This window comes from Onychomys torridus, chromosome 2, assembly GCF_903995425.1.
Source record: "Onychomys torridus chromosome 2, mOncTor1.1, whole genome shotgun sequence".
Lineage (NCBI taxonomy): Eukaryota > Metazoa > Chordata > Mammalia > Rodentia > Cricetidae > Onychomys > Onychomys torridus.
The window spans coordinates 165,711,460-165,733,820 of NC_050444.1; the positions used below are offsets into that span (position 1 = coordinate 165,711,460).

At 52.4% G+C, this 22,361-nt stretch overlaps 1 protein-coding gene across 1 annotated transcript in view; it reads left to right on the forward strand.

Moving 5' to 3' along the window:
- Megf6 (multiple EGF like domains 6) overlaps positions 1-22,361 on the forward strand; it is a 99,598-nt gene that overhangs the window by 2,692 nt on the left and 74,545 nt on the right. The window contains exons 2-3 of the mRNA XM_036177067.1: positions 4,052-4,186; positions 9,139-9,248. Of these exons, the coding sequence (XP_036032960.1) occupies positions 4,052-4,186; positions 9,139-9,248 (245 nt within the window). The remainder of the gene's footprint in view (positions 1-4,051; positions 4,187-9,138; positions 9,249-22,361) is intronic.

Here is a 22,361-nt window from a genome sequence, read left to right on the forward strand (position 1 = left end):
GGCTTTGCCCAGGCTGGAGCCCTTGGGCAGCTGTGCCACAGGGCTTTGGAATCAGCTAATGATGATGACCCTCCTACTCTAGGCAGGTTGTAGGCCCCTCCAAGCTCAAGTTCCATCTTGCAAGGAGCTCTTTGGGTCTACTGGCCCTGAGGGCTTAAACACCCACATTCTCCGTGGCTGAGGCCTTTTCCAGTTTATCTCTTGAGTAGCTCCTGATACCCCTCTTCAGGGTATGGGGAAGCCGATGTGGTGACTGGCCAGATGTCTCAGAAGACAGGAGGTGCTGTGCCTGCAGGGGGCAGAGCAGTGGAAGAAGTGCATGCCTGCTGGACCTCCTGTGATGGTCGCAGTGGACGGTCTCGTGCCTGGTGGGAGGCCTCTGAGGGTCTCGGATCTGCCTTCACACAGTGTTAGGGTGTCCCAGACAGCCACTGGGCTTCTACCCCAGTGTGCCAGCTGTACCCAGGGGAAGTATGCTCAGAGGTGAGCCATGAGGTCAAATGAGGGAGGTATTGACAAATCATCCTTCTGAAGATGTGTCAGGCTGGTTATAAAGACAGTGTGCCTCCCACTTCCACACCTTGGTAAAGAGTGCTGTTGCCGTTGCCATGAGCATCCCTGGCCTCTAGCTCCTGCAAAGACTACTAGCTTCTCGGACCCCCATTCCATGCTTCTGCAGCTGGGCCAAAGTCCCCTCCCTCCACTGGCCCTTGGTCTACCTTGTGGTTTGGGCTTTGCCCTTCCCGCCTTGGTGAGAAGCTGCATGCAAGTACAAGAAACACAAAGATACCTTTGGCTCAGAGAGGAGCTTGAGTGTTTGCTGGGTTCTTCTGGGGCCTGAGCTGAGGTGTCTTTTTGTCCACTTTCCCTAGATTCCCCATCCTCCACCATGTACCTTTGCCTGTACTTCCTAGGAGAGGCATTCAGTCCAGCATGTGCCTCCTCATCCCTCAGTTAGTGTCAATTAACCACCCTGTTGGGCCATTGTAAGAGCTTCAAAGCCTCTGGGCTGGGCTTCTGTCCATGTAACTTCCTGTAGACTGTCCTCACATGGTTGGGGCCAGTGGTATTCTCTACCTGTCACAGATGTCCTAATACCAGCTGTGTTGCTCTCTCGGGCCTTAGAGCTGCACAGAGCAGGTCAGGGTGAGCAGAGCGAACATGTAGTAAGGGCGACCATGTGACCACAGTGGAGCAGCTACTGCTCGCCAGGAAAGTTTCTAAGTGGTTGGGGAGACAGACACCCAGTGTCCCTTCCAGGCCCCACCTGTTGGTCTTCTAATCAGCTACACTTACCACTAGCCAGAGGGCAGGTGTGTGTTCAAAGGAAGTTGCATATGTTCAGGGGTTCCATAGAAGGCATTCTCCTGCAGGCACACAGCAAAGTGGAGGCCAGGGCCCTGGCCGGGAATGCTGAGGAGGGCTTTTCTTGTGTGGGGACTGCTGCTCTTGTGCAAACCCTTGCCCTAGCCTCTCCCTGTGTTCTCAGCCTAGGATCCTCGGCACACAACAGGCTCTTGGAAATCTGGGTCCCCCATTCCTTAGCTAGCCATCTGAGAATCTCAGCAGAGCTCAGGAAGAGGTGGAGTCTTTGGTCCAGGTACCGTGTCGGGTTAGCAGGTGATCTTAAGACAGTTCAGGGAAATCACTGTCACGGGGTGATGCTTAAAGGTGCCTGGTAGCAGCATGGGGGAGGAGGTGAGGTGGTGGGGTGGTTGTGGCCATCCTGGTTGTCATGGTCGCTGTGTTTGCATGTCCCCCTGGGGAAATGCCTTTATGAGGTGGCAAAAATCTTTTCCATTTGTCCCTGGGACTTCACAGCTGCTCAGTCCTGTCTGGGGTTCCACCTAGCCATGGAGAATGAGTTCACAGCTCTAGTGCACATGTCGGGTCCACAGCATATTCCAGATCCCGCTGCTTTGTCCTGGGACCCAAGAGTCCTTGCCCTACAGTCACCCCAGACTTGGTAAGGCTAGCTTCTACCCTAGATAGGAAGTTTGGGAGACTGGGGAAGGTGTTGTGGGGCTGGGAAGTCTTAGGACATGTTATGACAGTCCTGTGCCTAAGATTGCCTAGGGCTGTGGTGCTGACTCTGCCTTGTCTGTGTTGTGACTGATGGAAAGTTAGGGTTTAGAGTAGATGGTCTGGTGTCCTGCTGGGCAGTTGCAGACCCTGCTTGCCATGACTGGTAGCCCCTGATGCCATGACTGCAAGCCCCATGGGGGAGCTACCCACCACCCCCACATTTCCCCAGAGTGCTCTTGAGTAGGAGCAGCAGGAAATATTAGATAGAAGGATTCGGAGGGGGGAAGAAACAGATAGAAAATACAGATAGCTTCCAGAGGGCCTGGAACCTATTCCAACGGGCCAAGAACATTATTCCAAAGGTCTGTTTATAATAATGCCAAGGGGTGGAGCAAAAGACACCCCTATCCCCTTAGTTACAGTCAAGTGTAGACCCTTACAAATACCTGATACTCAGGCTCGTGGTCCAATCAATCTCTTATGCAGTCCTCCTGGGTATAGCCACTAGGAAACCTAGTGGGCTACAACAAAACCCCTAATGATGCCATGGTTGGGCAGGTCAGACCCTGCTCCAGGCTGGGAACCTCTGATGTTTATTTTTCTACATTCATCTCATCTGCAGGTGGTCCATACACTTCCCCAAGGAGGTGGCTTCCCACACAGCAGAGCCAGGGGAAAAACAAAAATAAAGGCCTCTCGGTCAGAACATCCGTCTGGGGGTGGATGGTCTGGGGTCAGAGCTGCTGGTTGGTGTGATCAAGTCTCTCTCTCTCTCTCTCTCTCTCTCTCTCTCTCTCTCTCTCTCTCTCTCCCACTCTCTCTGCCTCTCTGCTTTTTTCGAGACAGAGTTTCTCTGTCCTGGATCTTACTCTGTAGACTAGGCTGGCCTTGAACTCGCAAAGATTCACCTGGCTCTGCTGGGATTAAAGGCATGTGCCACCGCCACTGCCACCTGGCTGTGGTCTCTTAAGTGGTGAACTTTGGGCAGCACCCAAGAAGTCACTGGGAATGTTGAGGCCATTTGGGGAGGAGTGCCTCATTGGGCATGGGGTGGAGGCAGAGGTCAGGGGCAAAGCCAAAGACTCATATCCCCTGGTGGAGTAGGGACCTCAGCTAGCATGGGGGTGGGTATACCCGAGAAGAAGGAAGGGCTTTTTGCAGAGGATTGCCAGGCTCTCTGCAGTACCCAACAGATTGGAAATGATTCTGCCCCATGTGCGTGTACTGGTAACCCTTTGTGCTCTAGATTGAGCTCAGAGTCTGGCCATGCAGGTTGAATGTTCCTTTTACTTCCCAGGCTTGGTCCAATGTAGTGGGTCATCTGTCCCACAGTTTGGTTCCTCAGGGGTACAGGCTTGAGTGAGCCTGAGCTTTGTGTCCATTACCTGATGAGCACCTCCAGAGTGCCTCTCCAGTTAACTTTCTCTCACAGGGCTGGAGCCTTTTCTACCCTTGGTGTGCCTGGAGGGCTGTCTGTCGTAGGCTGCCCACCTTTGGCACCTGTGCTCCCCAAGACTGACTTCTGGGACAAGTGGAGAGCAGAGTCATTAAAGAGTCACTGCCCTGGGTATGGCTGGATAGTGACCAGATTTTCTTGTTTTCTCTTTCCTAATTCCTATTTGTCCTCATCCCTCCTCCTAGGTCGTGTCCACACACTCCTGTGTATCCTGAGGATACGAGGGAGGCACTGGGGTGGCAGGAGTGAAGGAGGGTGTAGAAAGAGCATTATTTTGGGGACCAGTCTGAGCCTCAACAAGGGCTATCTAAAGGGAACAGACAATTTTGCCTACCTTGAAGATTCTTAGGGACTGGGGCAGTACCTTGTGCAGCACAGGATCCTGGCAGAAGATGCTTGTGACCATCATTCCTTCTCAGTCCCCTTGTCCTGGAGTCCAGAGTGGATGCCAGGTGGGCATTGTGCTGTGGCCTAGCCATAGTTGGATACTTACTGTAGGTGTACAGGCGTGACTGGTGACAGCCAGCTGTTGGTAGTGGAGAAGTTAAATGTCATTGTCCTTTTTTCCAGGCCCCATGTGTGTGCTGAGCAGAAGCTGACCCTGGTGGGCCACCGCCAGCCGTGTGTGCAAGCCTTTAGCCACATAGTGCCTGTGTGGAGATCAGGCTGTGGGCAGCAGGCATGGTGTATTGGCCAAGAGCGCAGGTATGTAGCAGAGATCCTGGTCTAAGGGGGAACAGTTCTCAGCTAGGAGCACAGCAGCAGTGACCGTTAGGTTCAGACAGCTAGGGCTGGAACCCCACCTTGGTTCTACCTGAGGCCTCTCACTGAGGACATGGTCTCTTACCCCCAGACTCTAGCAGGCCTGCTTGGCAGGCCCTGGTCACTTATGAGGGTGGGGAGGAGCCCTGGTGGTGGTGGGACCTTGCAGGGAAGGAGTGCTGATTGGCACAGAAGGTAGAAGCCCAGCTCAGCCCTGAGGTCCCAGCTGGAGATTTTTGCCACCTGACCCCTGGGGCCTAGTTCCCAAGCCTGTGAAAAACTTATTGCTCAATGTTTTATTTAAAAATCAAACTGAAGGAGTGTCTTTGCATAGCTCTCTCTGCAGGGCTGAAGGGAAACTGGACCATGGGGGAGAGCAGTATGGGAGTGGAAACATTGGGTGGTGGTAAGGGAATGATTGAGTTGGCTGTAGCCCTAGCTAGGTGGAGGTGTGTGTCTGGGGAGGAAAAGGATAAGTCCTGAGCTGGGCAGGGTGCTCAGCAGGGAGAAGCACGCCTTTAATGTTGCCTGCTCATGTGGGGTCTGGGGTTCATGGGCTTCCTGCTGCTCATGTGGGGTCTGGGGTTCATGGGCTGCCTGCTACTTATGTGGGGTCTGGGGTTCATGGACTGCCTGTTGCTCATGTGGGGTCTGGGGTTCATGGGCTGCCTGCTGCTGATGTGGGGTCTGGGGTTCATGAGCTTCCTGCTGCTGCTGCTCATGTGGGGTCTGGGGTTCATGGGCTTCCTGCTGCTCATGTGGGGTCTGGGGTTCATGGACTGCCTGCTACTTATGTGGGGTCTGGGGTTCATGGGCTGCCTGCTACTTATGTGGGGTCTGGGGTTCATGGACTGCCTGCTACTTATGTGGGGTCTGGGGTTCATGGGCTTCCTGCTGCTCATGTGGGGTCTGGGGTTCATGGGCTTCCTGCTGCTCATGTGGGGTCTGGGGTTCATGGACTGCCTGTTGCTCATGTGGGGTCTGGGGTTCATGGGCTGCCTGCTACTCATGTGGGGTCTGGAGTTCATGGGCTTCCTGCTGCTGCTGCTCATGTGGGGCCTGGGGTTCATGGGCTGCCTGCTGCTGCTGCTCATGTGGGATCTGGGGTTATGGGGCACCTGGGCCTGCTCTGCCTGATCTAGGACCTCCAGGGAATGTTTCAGAATTCAGTATTTGTTTGCTGTCCATTAGGGCTGGTGTAGAATAGAGATGGAAAAAGTACAGTGGAGAATCATAGTTTCTCAGGGACTGTTGTCTCCATGCCTGGGACAACCATGATAATGTCTGAGGCAGGAGGTGCTGAGGTGTGAGGGTGAAGTGCTGACCTGGATGGGGCATGCTGCTCACGTCTGCCAAACATAGCACAGTCCCTCCCTGTGGAGTGACAGGCTGTAGGTCAGAAGACTGAGGGACCCTGAGGGGAAGGAGAGGTCTCCTTTCCTTACAGCCTTCACATGGTCATGGGTGCACATGTTTATGACACAGGGTTTGGTACTCTACACTGTGTTTCTCTGTCCAAAGCTTGTGAAAGACACTATTTCTGGAAGCAGCTGGAAGCCACTGGGGCCCTAAGGCTGGAGACTGTGACAGGGACCTGATGTGGCAGGGTTTCCTAAGTGGCTGATGACCTCCAGCCTCCTGGCATGATGTCCTCAAGAGTCCTGATAACTGGGAGGGCCACACTTCCCTGGCTGTGTTTGTGTGTTGGGGAGACAGGACATTGATGGATAGGTATGGGGGATGGCGTAGTTGGCATAGTGTCGGAGTCAGGGTTTTCTGGATATCTCAAAATGGCTTGTGTCCTGGTTCTGGGATCCCTCAACATACTGCCCAGCTCAAGGCATCTGGTTCCCTTCACTCACCCTTTGGCCTATAACATGGAGGGGTTCCATGGGGCATTTTGGGTCCACAAGTGAGGACCAGGGCTCTATGGATGAGCAGCTGTCTACTGTGGTTGAAGCCGTCGTCTTGGTTGGACAGAGGCCTGTCTCCCTCCTTCACCCATCCTGCTCTGAGGTGTACCTGAAGAGGATGAGGGGTCCCACCAGCTCATGGAGATCAGAACTCAGTACACACACTAACCAGGCTCACCTCAGCTGCCAGTGTACAGCAAACACTGGCATGCTTGAGGTCTTGAAGTCCTTACTGTTTCTCCCAAGCCCTGGGAAATTCCCCCAATCCTCATTTGGCCATCTTCCAGTGGCTGTCCTGCTGTGGTGGCCCCAGCACATCCCTCTTAAGAAGCCAGCCCTGGGACTACCCTCCCTCCTCCAGTGTGTCTGACCCAGTGGGATATTGCTCTTTCCCACTAACCGTGTCTGGGTCCCAGTCTCCACCCAGAACCGTGGGACCTGCCCCTCTTCCTAGGCTCATGAACAGAGCCCACACTGGGATGTAGTCTGAGGTTGGCCTGAGTGGCACAGATGTTTAATGTGGGAATGAAGTCAGAAAAGGACCTCACCATCAAGTAACTGCAGGGACGTGGGGGACAACAGAGTGGTCTCTGGGACAGAACTCTGCTAGTGGGCTCTATGGTCAGCCTTGTTGGCCCCACAGCAGGCTGAGCCTGTGACTCAGTCAAGTATTGAAGCCACCTGTGCAGTCAACAGTGGGCTTAGGAGGTGTCCAAGCCCTGAGGGACATCACTTCACATTGTAACCTCAGACTTTGGTCATGGTGTGGCTACGCTGGTATGGAGGCTTCTCTGTTTCTGTCTTTTGCTTTCTGATCTGTTATGTGTGTGTATGGTGTATGCATGTGAGTGTGCAGGATACTTATGGTTGGGTGTGACCGTCTGTGTGCATATGGAGGTCAGAGATGTCCTTGTGTATCCCGCTCTTCCTTGCTGTCTTGAGGTGGGTTCTCTTACTGAGCTGGAAACTCGCTGTTTTGGCTAGACTGGCTGACCAGTAAGCTCCTTGTGCCAACCCCCTCTTCCAATCCTGGGGTTACAAGTATATGTAGCCATGCCCAGCTGTCTACATGGATGTTGGGGGTTCGAACTTACACCCTCTTGCTTTCGCAGTAAGCGTTCTTACCCAACGAGCCCTTTCCCTAACCCCTGGGGATTTGTTTGTTTTAGTTTTTTTGGGGGGTGGGAGTGAGTTCTCTTCTTGAGCTCTTGTGTGGCCGGCCAGGTAGGACATCACAGGATGGACTTGGGATTCCAGCCCTCAGTCTGAGTGTTCATGGCCACGTTGAGAACTAGTTCTCACCTCAGTTTCCCCATCTCTATTGACCTGGGTGAGGCTATGGTGACTACTGAGGCCATTCCCCACATGTGGCCATTACCTGGTGGCTCTTACCACCATCTTTTGTCTTGAGGTAGTGGGCATTTGGTGGTAGTACGTGGCCTCATCAATAACAGACAAGGCTGTGGTGACACCTGAGAGGCCAGAGGGAGTTCAAGGGTCTCATGTGAGAGAGTCTTGACAGACTAGACAGACAACCAGCTCACCAGGCTAGGAACTCTCTGGACTACATCAAGAGCTTTCTAGGCTACATAAAGAGGTCCTTTGAGGGGCAAGGAAGGAGTCACTCAGAAAAAGGAAGGAAAGGAGAAGGAATGGAAGGTGGCTCCATTCAAATCATAGGGCCTGTGACCCTCTTGGAAAGCCCAGAGTGAGGAGTACTATGGCCCCCATTCTGATGTGGTCCCAGCAGCCTCCAGCCGTACAGATAGCCCATGTGAGCTGGTGCTATCTGAAGGTGAGTGGAGTTTGCTTCTCATGGCTGCCTGGCCTCTCCAAAACCTTTTTCCTTCAGGGGGCCTTGTGGAGGAGTGTCCAGGGGGAGCCGCACATAGCCCAGCCCTGTCTGCAGCCAGGCAAGGGGATAAATATTTACGATGGCCAGGCTCTGGTGCGCTATCGCTGCCAAATATTGTTCACACTGTGTTCGGTTTCTGTCCAGGCAAGTGGTTTCATGTCCTGCCAAGGTGGTATTTTGTAAAGCACTCCCAGAGTTTCTGTGTGCAGAGCTTGTGCAGGAACACATGCTTCCGGGAAGTGGCCTCAGCCTTGTTTATTGGGCAAAGCCCAGGGCCACATGGCTTCCCGTGTACTGGTCCCAGAAAGCACAGCCTTGTTTGTTGCCTAGAGACACATCTTGGGCCACCTGACCATTCCCAGGGCCTTAAGGGCCCTTGACCTTGTGGCTGTTGGCTTAGCTTCTGGATGGGAGGGTGACCTTATGGCCTTAAGGGCAGTTGACACTGCAGGCTGGAGGCCAGTTGGGGAGACTGGAGTCACCATCTTCTTTTCACCTGTCTTTCATATGCAGTCTCTGTCTCTGGTCTATGTCTCATTCCTGGTCTGTCCCTACAAACAGAAATTTCATAGTCATTAGGCTCAGGGGCACTTACCAAGCTGTGAGTTCTGTGTCCATTTCTTAGAACTGTTGTGATGTTGACAAGTCTTAAAAACAGTGTTGGAGGAGTCTGGGGAGATGGTTCAGTTGGTAAAGTGTTTGCCATACAACATAAAAACTTGAGTTCAGAGCCCCCAGAACCCTGGGGGAGTCAGTGTTCAAGCTCATTATCAGAAGTGACGGATACCATGTCAGACTAGATGGAGCTGACAGCTGGGAGTGCAGCCATCTACCTTACTGGTCACTAGAACAAAGAAGGGAGTCTGTGCGGCAGGTACAGGTGGGCACAAGAGTCCTCCCTGATGGGATGGAGCCTCCAGTAGTCCTATGGGCTACTAAGAGCCATCCCGTGAAGAGGGCAGAGACTTTGAGGGACAGAAGGAGCCAGGCACTGGTGTGTGGGGTATCAGTTCCCTGGGCACTTCAACCTGCTCAGCTTGCATTGGTGAGGGCATATTTTGGGGGTATTGTGAGAGCCCAAGTGCTGGCCCTGTGATGATCAACACATCCTTCCTCTTCTGTTCCAGGACTGTCTACTATATGAGCTATAGGCAGGTGTATGCCACGGAGGCCCGCACTGTGTTCAGGTGCTGCCCAGGGTGGAGCCAGAAGCCTGGCCAGGAGGGCTGCCTCTCAGGTGAGTGCCTGTCTCTCTCAACTGGTACTGGGCAGACTCTGAACAGAGGCATGTCCAATTGGGAGCATCTGCCTGGCCTTGTCTCTCTGGGTGCTGACCCATGGCTTCTATACTCCTAGCCCCTGCCCTCAGCCACATTAGAGATGCCCAGGGACCTTCAGCACCACAGTTCTGTCTGCCAAAGACTGTGTGAATAGAATTCAGACAGAAGGGACAGTGGAGGTCCAGCATAGTCTGATAGAACCATGAGAGGCAGCGCTGGCCTATGCCAGGGACAAAAGAACAGGCTCCTAGCCCTGGAGGATGGCTAAGGCTGCTGCTGAAAGGCCTTGGCCTGCAGGTATGGGACAGGTGGCTGGCAGGTGGATGTGGGGACAGGTGGCTGGCAGGTGTTATAGAGACAGGTGGCTGGCAGGTGTTATAGAGACAGGTGGCTGGGAGGTGTTATGGGGAAAGGTGACTGGCAGGTGTTATAGAGACAGGTGGCTGGCAGGTGTTATGGGGACAGGTGGCTGGCAGGTGTTATAGAGACAGGTGGCTGGCAGGTGTTATGGGGACAGGTGGCTGGCAGGTGTTATAGAGACAGGTGGCTGGCAGGTGTTATAGAGACAGGTGGCTGGCAGGTGTTATGGGGACAGGTGGCTGGCAGGTGTTATAGGGAAAGGTGGCTGGCAGGTGTTATAGGGAAAAGTGGCTGGCAGGTGTTATGGGGACAGGTGGCTGGCAGGTGTTATAGAGACAGGTGGCTGGCAGGTGGATGTGGGGACAGGTGGCTGGCAGGTGTTATAGGGAGAGATGGTTGGCAGGTGTTATGGGGACAGGTGGCTGGCAGGTGTTATAGAGACAGGTGGCTGGCAGGTGTTATAGAGATAGGTGGCTGGCAGGTGTTGTGAGGACAGGTGGCTGGCAGGTGTTATAGAAACAGGTGGCTGGCAGGTGTTATAGAGACAGGTGGCTGGCAGGTGTTATGGGGACAGGTGGCTGGCAGGTGTTGTGAGGACAGGTGGCTGGCAGGTGTTATGGGGACAGGTGGCTGGCAGGTATTGTGGGGACAGGTGGAAAGCAGACAAGTGTGTTATTCCTCTAGAAAGATCATTCCTAAAGTCATTGGGGTGGCTGGGAGTCACACTCCCCACATCGAAGGTTAAGAGTGGTGGACTTCACCATTGGAGACTTAGCTGCTCATCCTGAGGTGAACTCCAGTGAGAAATAGGGAAAGGAGAAGGGATGCTTGGTGATTTTTTTTCCAGGAGGGAAGTGAGTCACTCTCCGGAAGGGAGCAGAGGGAAGAGGACAGGAGGCCAGCTTGGAGGTGACAAGCCTGGGAAGCTGTCCAGCACTCCAGGTTGGGGTATTCTGGCCCAATACCAGTATCTCCCTTCCCTTGGTGGCTCTCTGAAGGCATCTGACATGTCCCCTGCTTCCTATGGCTTATCATGAATGGGGCACAGATATCAAAGCCTAGGGCCCCAGGGTTTCTGCTCTGAGGTGGGGGTTCCCTGGGTCTGCCAGAGGAAGCACTAATAATAATAGGATGAGACATCAGGGAGGCAGAGAGCATGCATGGCTGGATGGGAGGGAAATGGGGCTCTAAGGCTTACTGGGACAGGTGGACAGGGATGCTCTGGGCAGGATGGTGGGGTGGGGAAGGGGAACAGGGCAGCCTATAACCCCATGTCCCCTTTGAGTCATGAGCTGAGGTCTGGTGAACATCCCAGGGTGGTGGGCAGAGGCAGGCCAAGCCAGGCTTGACCCATCTGTACAGGCTAGCTGTCTCCTGCTGTGTGGTGGAGTCAAGTCATAGGTGGTGGCTTCTATGGGAAGTGAGGTCATCATGACAGAGTGGGTCTGTAGCAGCACTGCTGAGCATGGCCATGACCATCTTCCCTCCCTAGTCTGGCTGATGGGAGAGCTGGGTCTGTCCTGTTATCCCCAGATGTCTGTGTAGGAACCAGATGCCAGACTGTCACCCATATGTAGAACCACAGAGAGCTCAGGTTGCTTGTAAATCCTGGTCTGTAGCAGAAGTGGGTATGGGAGCAGGGCCACCCAGCCCTGATGAGGTTGTGGTCTCTATGGAACTCTCCCTGGGCAAGTAGTAGTGACAATGGGGTTCTGGTTGTCACATGGCCTGTGAGCCATCGCAGGATCTCCACCCAGAGCCAGGGCTTCCTTAGTTGTTTGTTTTGAGGCTTGTTTTCAATGAAGGACTCTTAGTTACGTGTCTGACATTGTTTATGTAATGGTTGCGGCAGAGCTTAGGATCCAGCATCTCTGTCTCCGGATGCTCTTCCCTGGCCTTCCTTGTTTACCACAGTCTGGTTCCCATCCTTGAGGGGCTGGTGTAGGTGTGAATCTGCCTGTCCCTTGCCTAAGGGCTGGAGATCCAGCATGTTCCCTGGTGGCCTCATACTCCTTCCTTTGTCTGCCAGTTTCTTGGACTGTCTCCAGTAGCTACTCACTGCTGATGCTGGGGCTGGGAGCTGGCAGGGACAGCACCTGCCTTGGGAACCCTTGATCTGGTGAGGAGGCTAGTAGTAAGGAGATACAAATGTTGTGGTTAGTGTGGGAGGAGGTGTAGAGTTGAGGCTAGGCAGGTGAGGAGAATCCTAGGGGTGGCTGGTTGGCAGGGTGGGGTTTGGTCATGGTGTCTGCCCCACATCATCAAGTTTGTCTCACCCTTTCATGGCTGTCCTTCTGGAGCTGACATGCTGTGAGCCACAGCCTCATGGTCACCATGCCAGCCTCTCTGAGGTTCTGTTTGCGGAGACAATGAGCCAGGCAGAGTCTGGGGCTTCTCTAAGTGAGTGGTCTTGTAACTTTTGCCTGACCCAGACAGGAATGTGGGACAAGTAGCTACTAATGGGCTAGATACCTACCCTGTGAGAGTCTGGAAATGGAGACAAGGAACCCTGGCTTAGTTCCCTCCCTGCCCATGTGACCTGTGGTGTCAGTCCCCAAGGCCTTGGCTTGGGCTGGTGACACAGGTATGACAATGCCCATCTGAGAACCATGGATGCAATGAGTAACTCCTTATAGAGACTACTGGTAATATACAGTAGGAGCTCAAGCAGTGTCCACTTGTCCAGTTATTATTATAGAAGTTCCAGATACCTGCTGGCAGAGGGGGCAATAGCATACAGGGTCACTTTGCTGAGGGTTCAGGTAGATCTGTGTCAAGTTGTGACCTCCAGGGGTGGAGTCTGGGGACTGCCTGATAGGATGCCTTAGCGGCTTAGGGTAGTTGCTGTCTCCTGTGAGGTCCACTGAGCTCAGATACTTGCACTGGCTCCCACAGAGCAACCTAGCCCTGCAATTCTCTAGAGACCTTGGGGAGCCTCATTCCATCTCTGCTGTGTGCTTTCCACTGTTGTGAGAGACCAGGACAGGTGCAGGTGGGTAGGGCTTCTGACCTAGAGTGGAAGTCTCAGATTCTTCTCAGTGCCTGGAACCCTTAGAGGTCCTGGCTCCCCATGGTCAGGTGTGAACATAAGCAACTGCCCACAGTCCCCTCCCAGTCAGTGTGCCAGTAAGGATCAGCGAGAACTAGGTGGGGTCAGAAGTCCTCATGCAGGAGAGAAAGAGATGCTCATTTATTTCAAGGGCTGAGGTATGCCTCCCCATTCCTTCATCACCTCTAGCTCCCTCCACAGGGAAGGGCAGTGCTCTGGCTGCTAACTCCAGCCCTTCCCCAGCCATTGTGAAGTTTCCTTGCTTCATGTGACCTGGAAACTGTAGGAGGACAGTGTCAGCCTGAGGGTGCTCGGGGAACCTCACGGTGTTTGTGTAGGGTTGATGGAGTGATCGAGGCCAGAGAATGGCAGGAAGCTGCTAATCTGGTTGTGATTTCTCCCAGGTCCATTTATGGGATTGTGGCTGGGAGGTGACCAAAAAGAAAAAGTGCTGGGTGGGGTGTTAGGGATAATTACCAGGCTTCCCGAGAGCCCTTGTGGCCCTGTGACGGGGGGGTGCAGCTGGGCCCTGCCCTCTGCTGTGCTCCCTTCCGCTTCTTTAAAAGCAAAGCAAAGCAAAGCAAAGCAAAGCAAAACAAAAAAAAACCCACATAATTTTTTATTGATTCTTTGGAAATTTCATATCATGCACCCCATTCCTGCAGTGTCCCCCTAAGAGAAACTCCCCCACAAATTAATTAAAAACAAGACAGACAAAGCTACCTTGCTCCTCCATCTGTCTTTCTTTCTTTTTCTTTCTTTCTTTCTTTCTTTCTTTCTTTCTCTCTCTCTCTCTCTCTCTCTCTCTCTCTCTCTCTCCTCCCTCCCTCCCTCCCTCCCTCCCTCCCTCCCTCCTTTCTTTCTTTCTTTCTTTCTTTCTTTCTTTCTTTCTTTCTTTCTTTCTTTCTTTCTTTTTTAAGATTGATTTATTTATTATGTACAGTGTTCTGCCTGCATGTATCCCTGCAGGCCAGAAGAGGGCACCAGATCTCATTACAGGTGGTTGCGAGCTACCATGTGGTTGCTGGAAACCAAACTCAGGACCTCTGGAAGAGCAGTCAATGCTCTTAACCGCTGAGCCATCTCTCCAGCCCCCAGCTCCTCCATCTTTCTAACATCTCTTCATTCATCCTAGTGGCACTGGGAGCTGCAGTGTGTCATGGAGTATGCCCTTTTGTCCAATCAGCCCTACCCACAAAATGTTTGTTGCAATGAGTCATTGATCTGGTTGAAGGCCTCTGTCACACCACCATAACTGGACCCTCACCGAAACTCTTCTCAGATACCTTGCTGTTGCCCCGAGTCATGGAGGTCCTTTGGAACATAGAACCCTCACATGCTCCGGCAGGTTACAAAGATAGGGTAGCTGTTATGATGGGCCAACTGAAGGCCTAGGAAGTGGATCTGGTGGTAGCTGAGCTGGTTGGTCTAGGCCACTGAGACTGCCCCCACCTCAGGTGAGGGGTGGGGCCAGCTCTCCCAAGTGTGGGAGTTGAGGGGGCAACTCTCCCATGAGGGGTGGAGCAGTTCTCCTGCTGCTGTGATGGGGGAGAGGGGTGGGAGGTGGGGGTGGGAGGCAGGGCCAGCCCAGCATGGCTCTCAGATTCCAACACACATGGTTCTTATGACCCTCTGTGGCGATGTGGGCCTTGAACATCAACACAGACCTCAACTACAGCAGGAAGATGGACCCAGACATGGCCCTCGGCACCAGCTCAAGCTGGTGTGTCACCATGGCCCTGGTGGCAGCACAGACCCAGTATGACCCCGGCTATAGCAAGGCCCTCAGTCACCAACATGGTCTGAGAAGGCTGACCAGACCCTGGGCATCTGCAAAGCCCTGTGTAGTAACAGGAGCCATGGACATCAACTCAGACCCTGGCTGTGATGAGGTCACGGACCCAGACATGGCCCTTAGCAGCAGCCCGGGCCTGGACATCACCATGGCATTTTGTGGCAGGGCAGACCACACAGATCTGTATGGCCCCAGCTTCAGTATGACCCTCAGACCCCCCACCTGGCCTCAGGTGATAGCCCAGACCCTGGCTATGGTAGGGCCACACTGGATTCCATTCTTATTCCAATTAACTGGCAAATTTTGTTCAGACCCTCCTAATGTCTAAGCCACAGCTGCTCAAGGCCTGTGTTGGGACTTACCCCCTTCCACTGAAGGAGGGGAACTTGTACACAGCCAACAAGGTGCCTGTCCTAAACAACCAATCTCCGTCCTGCTGCATCCAGTTCCTGAGACAGACCTCCAGGGGTGAAGCACTAGCCTGTGGTGGCTGGGCTCAGTTCAGGGGAGTGAAGACCCAGTGTGGGCTGTGGAGGACAAATGTCAGGAGCTGCCTCAGCTCCATGGAGCATGAAGGAAACTGTGTAAGCAGTCTGTAAAAGAGTCCAGTCTCTCTCTCTCTCACTCTCTGCCTGTCTGTCTCTGTCTCTTTCTCTCCCTCTCTGAGTTCCATAGGCTTCATTTTTGCAGGATATGTATTGTGGGTTCCCAAGACAGACTATTATAGTGTATCCCGAACTGAAGACAAGGGCTGTGTTCAGAAAGAGAAGCACCATATCAAGGCAGCACAGTGCCTTGATGCATATGTTAGCACATACCAGTATGAGTGTACCACTCCATAGTTGCCATGGAGCAGAGGAAGTAGGGGGTGGGGCACATGGCCTCCTGGGAGGGTGGGAAGTTCTCCTGAGCAGGAAGAAGGCAGGGCAGGGTGGAGTGGCAGGGTGGAGAAAGCCCTGTTCGATGGTAGCCTGTGTGTGAAAGTGGCCTTGTGTGTACTTGGGTAGGAGTCCCAGCAGGACCTGGGGTTTGAGGTGCAGTACCAGGGAAGGACGAGGTCAGGGTAATGGAGATAGGAGACTCCTATGGCTGTGGCAGCGATGGCAATGGGGCATCTTAGGTGACTAACCCTTTCAGAGTTGATATCTTAGTTTCATTTTCAATGATAAAAACTAAACGTAGGGAATAAAGGGTTTGTGCTGGTTCATTTTTATCAACTTGACACCAGCCAGAGTCATCTAGGAAGAGGGAACCTCAATTGAGAAAATGCTTCCATCAGATTGACCTGTAAGCAACTGTGTGAGAATTTTCTTGATTTGTGATTGATATGGGAGTGCCACCCCTGGTCTTGGGTTGTTTAAGAAAACAGATTGAAGCCAGGTGGTGGTGGCATACACCTTTAATCCCAGCACTTGGGAGGCAGAGGCAGGCACATCTCTCAGTCTGAGGCCAGCCTGGTTTAGAATGAATTCCAGGACAGCCAGGTGTAAACACAGGGTCCTCTCCCATCTGCCTGTTCTCAAATACCAGGAGCTGCTTCCCAAATTACCACACAGAGGCTTATATTAATTATAAATGCTTGGATGATGGCTCAGGCTTATTATCAACTAGCTCTTACATTTAAATTAACACATTCCTATTAATCTATTTATTGCCATGTGGTCTGTGGCTTACCAGTCCTCCAGTATCCTGCTTCTTGAGTGACTTACAGTGTCTCTACAGACTCTGTCCTTCCCCTGAGTCCTTAGTTTGATTCTTCCTAACCTTATCTTGCCTTTCAATAGGCCAAAACAGCTTTATTATCAACCAATGAGAGCAATATACATTCACAGAGTACAGAAGGACCATCCCACAGCAGCCAGGGCTACACAGAGAAACCTTATCTTAGGGAAACAAACAAATAAGGAAGGAAGGAAGGAAGAGGGGGAGAGAAAGAGGAAGGAAGGAAGGAAGGAAGGAAGGAAGGAAGGAAGGAAGGAAGGAAGAGGGGGAGAGAAAGAGGAAGAGAGAAAGGAGAGAAAGAGGAAGGAAGGAAGGAAAGAAGGGAGGGAGGGAGGAAGGGAGGGAGGAGGGAGGGAGGGAGGGAGGAAGAGCGAGCAAGTAAGCAGATTGAGTAAGCCATAGAGAACAATCCAGTAAACATGGTTTCCCCATTGCTTCTGCTTCAGTTCCTGCCTTGAGTTCCTTCCCTGACTTCCCTTAATAATCTAGACACCTGGCCAGTGTGAGCCAGGTTGTAAAATGAAACAATCCCTTTCCTCCCCAGTTGTTTTTGGTCATGGTGTTTTATCATAGCAACAGAACCCCAAGCAAGACAGGATTTATTCAGCTCACAATTCCAGGTGACATCTATCACTGCAGAGAAGTCAAGGTATGAATTTGAAGGAGTTAGTCACAGCCAGTGAAGAACAGGGTGTGTATGTTGGAGGGGGTGGCGGGATATACATGCATGCTGCACATATTTTGCAGCTCTCTCTTTTATCAGCTCTCTCATTTTTGTTTATGAAATAGAATGATGCTGCCCATATTTTGAATCTTTCCACCTCAACCCAATCAAGAAAATCTTTCATGGCATGCCCTCTGGCCAACACAGTCCAGACAGTTCATCACTGAGTCTCTCTTTCCAGGTGATTCTGGAGTGTGTAGTCACAGCTGATAGCTGCAACCTGACATCCAGGGCCTGCGTCAACCATGCGCCCTCTCCCAGCTGCTGGTAGCCCAGATGTCCTTGGTGTCCGAAACACATAGCCACTTTGTTCTGCCACTGCTTCTGTCTATGTATGACCTCCTGGTTCCTGCTCCATGTAAGGACACTACATGTGTTTAGGACCCACCCTAGTCCAGGTCTTCATTTCCACCTTGATGCTGACCCCATTTTCAAGCAAAGCAACATTGTGAGGTCCCCTATTGGTATGAGTCTTAGCCAGGTGCCACTTGGTGCAGGTCCTTAAGCGCGGGGCAGAACAGTGACAGCACAGGTTGGGGGTGGGGAGCCTAGACAGCTATGGAGGGCTGAGGTAGGGTTGGCAGGAACCCTTCTGTCTAGCATTGAGAGGTTCTGGGATGTGGTCAGAGTAGCCAGGGGGGAGATAAGCAGCTGTCCACATGGCAAAGGAACTCAGACCTGCTCTACCTCCAGAAAGCTGGCCGCCCAGAGCTTCTCATATGCTGGTCCCTGCATGTACTTTGTATGTCTGAGGGAAGAGAGCTCAGGCTCTTGTCTCTGCTCTGGCAACTTCAGTCTGGAGGATATGTGGTGAGCACACTCAGACTACCTCAGGTCCTGACCTTTCCTGACCACACCTACCTCCATGGTGCTAGGGAGGGCCCACTGCCAGGCTATCCAGGAAGAGGCCAGACATTTTCTTAGAAAAATTCCTGGGCAGGTGGAGGCACTAGTCACTATGGGAAGCGAGAGGTATGTGCCTCTGATCCTATTCACCGCTGTAGATGTAACCATCTTGTTAAATAAGAAACACAGAGCCAAATACAGAGTTAAAAGCCAAGAGGTCAGAGCAATAGCTGAGAGCTGAAAACCTTACCCTTCACTGCTGCTGCTGTCTTTCCTCTCTGCAAGAGACCTACTTCCTGTGTCCTGTCTTTTTTATAGACTTTCTGTTCTGCCTTCTCATTGGTTGTAAACCCAACCACATGATCTCCTCCTGTCCCTGCCTATCTGTACAGACCTTCAGGTCATCTATGGTTGGTATTGAGATTAAAGGTGTGTGTCGCCATGCTGGCTGTATCCTTGAACACACAGAGGCCTAGCTTTGCCTCCCAAGTGCTGGGATTAAAAGCGTGCACCACCACTGCCCAGCTTCTGCTATAGCTTGCTCTGACCCCAAGCCACTTTATTAACATACAAATAAAACCACATTTCAGCACCATGCACCACCTTGGTTCCCAGTAGCCTGGACACTCACAGTTGGTCGGCTAGGGTAATGCTTGGGCTTGGGTGACCAGTTGGTGCACCAGGCAGGTGGCTCCTGAAGATCTGCTTCTCCCAGGACATTTGGGTCTCTCTGGCTGGCCTGTCAGGGAGATGTTAGAGGAGCTGCAGGAAGGCACTTGGACCCCAGCTCCCCTCTGCTTCCTGCCTCAGCACCTGCTTTTCCTTTTCTGTTTCCTTTCTGGCTGCCCATCAGCCCTGCACTCCAGTGTGGGAACTGGATACGCCAGGTCCCAGCTCCTGGGTTTCCCTTTCTCCACATGGATGCAGGGCCTGCTCCACAGAGCCCACAGGGCTCTGCTGTGCTACCGTGACCTCCTCTTGTTATTTCCTTTAAGTACCTCAGGTCGCCCAACCATAGAGTACAATTTCCATGCTTGTGTACTTAAACTGCCATCCACCCAGGTGAACCAGCCATATTCTGCCCTGTATAGATAGATTCATATACACAGAGAAGCTCCACCCACTCATGCTCATGTAGTCATTCGCTGCTTGCTTGTATAGCATAAGCTCAGATGCATATAAGGCGTTCTGTCTTAGTGTACCATTGTTGTGAAGAGGCACCATGACCATGACAACTCTTATACAGGAAAGGATTTAATTAGGGCTTGCTTACATTTTCAGGGGTTTAATTCTTTATCATCATGGTGGGGAGCATGGTAGCAGCCTGCAGGTAGACATCGTGCTGGAGAGGGTGCTGAGAGTTCTGCATCTGGATTCACAGGCAGTGGGAAAAAGAAAGACACTGGGCCTGGCTTGGGCTTTTGAAAAATTAAAGCCCACCATTAATGACAAACTTCCTCCAACAAGGGCACACCTCCTAATCCTTCTCAAGTAGTGTACTCCCTGGTGATTGAGCATTCAAACAGAGAGCCTATGGGGTCCAGCCATTCAAACCACCACACTCCCACACAGCATGTGTGCCTGCACATGCCTATACTTGCACACTTTCAGAGGCCCACACATGTCAATTTCGACAGCATGCATACACTTTATCTGGGAGTCCCATATTCAGACCCTTGGTCCCCTGGGTGGGCTTCTCCTTCCTGCACTCTGGAAGGGGTTCCATAGCATGAGATTGCTGGTAGGGAAGAGGCTGTTGGGTGGGGCAAATCAGGACCGACCCAAGCAAGTCTCAGGTGCCAGCAGTAGGGATAGAGAAATAAGCAGGAAGGCACCATGGTTTGCTAAGACACTGGCTCTGGGGTGAGGAACTAGGGGTGGACAGCAGTCCCTGGAGTGTTCTGTGGCTGTGGGGGGCTTGCAGTGCCCTAGCCTTCCCTCTACCTGTTTGGGCTTCAGGGGACGTGGCCTTAGATCCCCTCCACCTGACCTTGCATTTCAGACTCCTCTGAGGGAGTTCTGAAGGGTCTCTTCAGGTCAGCAGCTAGGAGGAGACCCTGTAGGTAGACTTCCTGCCGTGGCCTGGCCCACACCAGGTATTCAGCGGATTATTGGTGATTTTATAATTACCTTGTACTGTACTTGATACCGTGTGCTCAGTTTTATAGTTTGGTTGTTAACAGTGCCTCTTCCTTGCCGCCCGCCTCCTCCTCTGCCCCATGCTAGGGCTGGGGCCAGAGTTCGTGTTTTAAGCAAGCACTCTGTCACCGAGCTGAATGCACACATGCACGCACGCACACACTGCCTATTCTTTATCCATAATTCTATGACTCCCATTCCTTATGAGGTGTGGAACCTCACGAAGCTAAGGCTAAGGTCTGATGTTTGTGAGGGGCCCTCAGGTGGGGTTTCCTCAGGCTCCCATGTTCGGGACCTCAAAGGGGTATTTGTCCACCAATAAGGCAACCTGTGGCTTCAGTGTCAACCCCTTGGAGGGCACAGGGTGATATTGCTACCATCATGTCCTGACACAGTGACCCACACAAGCACTGTTCATTTATTTGTTTGCTTTTGTTTTTTCCAGACAGGGTTTCTCTGTGTAGCCCTGGATGTCCTGGAACTCGCTCTGTGGACCAGGCTGGTCTTGAACTCAGAGATCCCCCTGCCTCTGCCTCCTGAGTGCTGGGATTAAAGGTGTGCACCACCACTGCCCAGCACAAGCACTGTTCTTATTACCTTCCCACCCCATGGGAGCCAGGCTGTGCCTGTCTGCTCCTTTGTGGCTCATTTGCTGGTCCTGACTCAGGCTTCTGCCTCACCTGGAGTATGAACCTGTGCCACCCACAGAAGCCCCAGGATTCCTCCTCGTGGCTTGTCTCCAGCACTCTTTGAGCTACCAGAAGTGTGTACTCTTGGTTTGAAGTACCTTTGTCTCAAAATCAGGGAATTGGTGTCATCTATATGTGCCCACCTTTGAGTGTTGGCTCCCATCTGTTCCCCTAAGGTGAAGCGTCACATTGCCTGGTCGTCATGCTTGTTTGGTTGACAGCCACCATTTCATAGTGTCAGTCCTAGTCTTAGTGAGGTGGAGCTGGAACCTGCTTTTGAGAGCCCCTGGTTCAAGACAGGTTAGCTGTCATCCCACCATGGGGTAGGGGCTGGGAAGCACGCTGAGATCTGGGTGGGGTGTGACAGGCAGGGTCACTGAATGGGCTTTTGTGCCAAGTTAATATAGCTCTGCTGAAGGGGTTATGAGGGAATTGGACAGCAGGAGGCATTTGCAGGGGCCAGAAGTGGTGGTAGTTTCAACCAGCATGGTGGCTGTGGAAACAGGTCTGGTAAAGGGGTGTGCGTGTGTTGGGGAGTCTACATGCTGGCCTGAGCCTCTAGGTGGATGGTGATAGGCAACAGTGATTGGGGGTGTTGTGTACTAGTGCAATACCACTAGTGCTTGGCTTGGAGAGCAGCTGTGGTCAGAGAGAACTTGAGTAGGAGGAGGCCCTGGTGGCTAGGGGTCCTGGTAGGTCTATATGTATATGTATATCTATCAATCATCTATTTATCACCTGTCTACCATCCATCTGCCTGCCTGCCTGTCTGTCTGTGGAACACTCAAACTTGCAGTAGAACCATTGAACTTGTGTCTCCTGTCACTGGATAGAGGGTCCTACTTTTATAGCTGGTGTTTTCAGTAAGGACAGCCAGTGGTGCCCACAAAGATGAGGCAGTGGGGTCTGGTTAGAATGTTCAGAAGCCATTTCTTTCCTCTTTGTTCCACAATTAGATGCTTCTCCAGGGAGAGAATGGGCAAAGACCTGGGAAGGAAACAAAGGATTCTTAAGGACACAATGTGGGCAACAGGCCCTTAACATGGAGCTGGGCTCAGCCTGAGGGAAACAGGAAGATGCTACCTTAGAGATGATGCTTCTATCCCTTGGACAGAGACAGGACCTGACTCCCAAGCCCAGCTCTAGGCTGACCACTGTCAGGTCCAGGGCCACTGCAGCTAATGTGACAGGCCTCCCTAATTCCTCTGCTGAACAGAGACCGATGAATCAAGTGTCTAGCTGGTACTGCTTTCCACCCAAGGTGGCCACCTTGGCTCTTTGGGAATGGAGGTCTCTGGACATCAGGAGCCTCCTACTTGGTGAAAAAGCAACCCCAGCCTGCTACTCTAGAGTGAAGACTGTGGAACCATAGGCTTTGGCTCTATGCCCCCTTCAATGCTGTTACCCTGATGCACAACCAGGTGGCTCCTTAGCAAAGAAGGACTTCCATGTGTGGATCATGGGGTCATGGCAGGCTTTGTCCTGGCTTTGGTACCTTGTGGACATGAGTTAGGGTTTTGCCCCACTTAGAGGTCCTATTTAGCTGTGATTAGGTGAGGCCATGTATACTTCAGGTTACAGTGTATGGCACAGGATAGACGGAGCTGGGGCCTGTGACTGGTGAGCTGGGTTGGCCATAGCCCATGATAGTCTCCCCAAGGCTTAAAGAGCAGGAGGCTTTCCCATGTACAGGCCCTGCCCCCGCTTTCTCTGTAGGGCTAGAAAGCACAGTGTAGACCAGCTGCT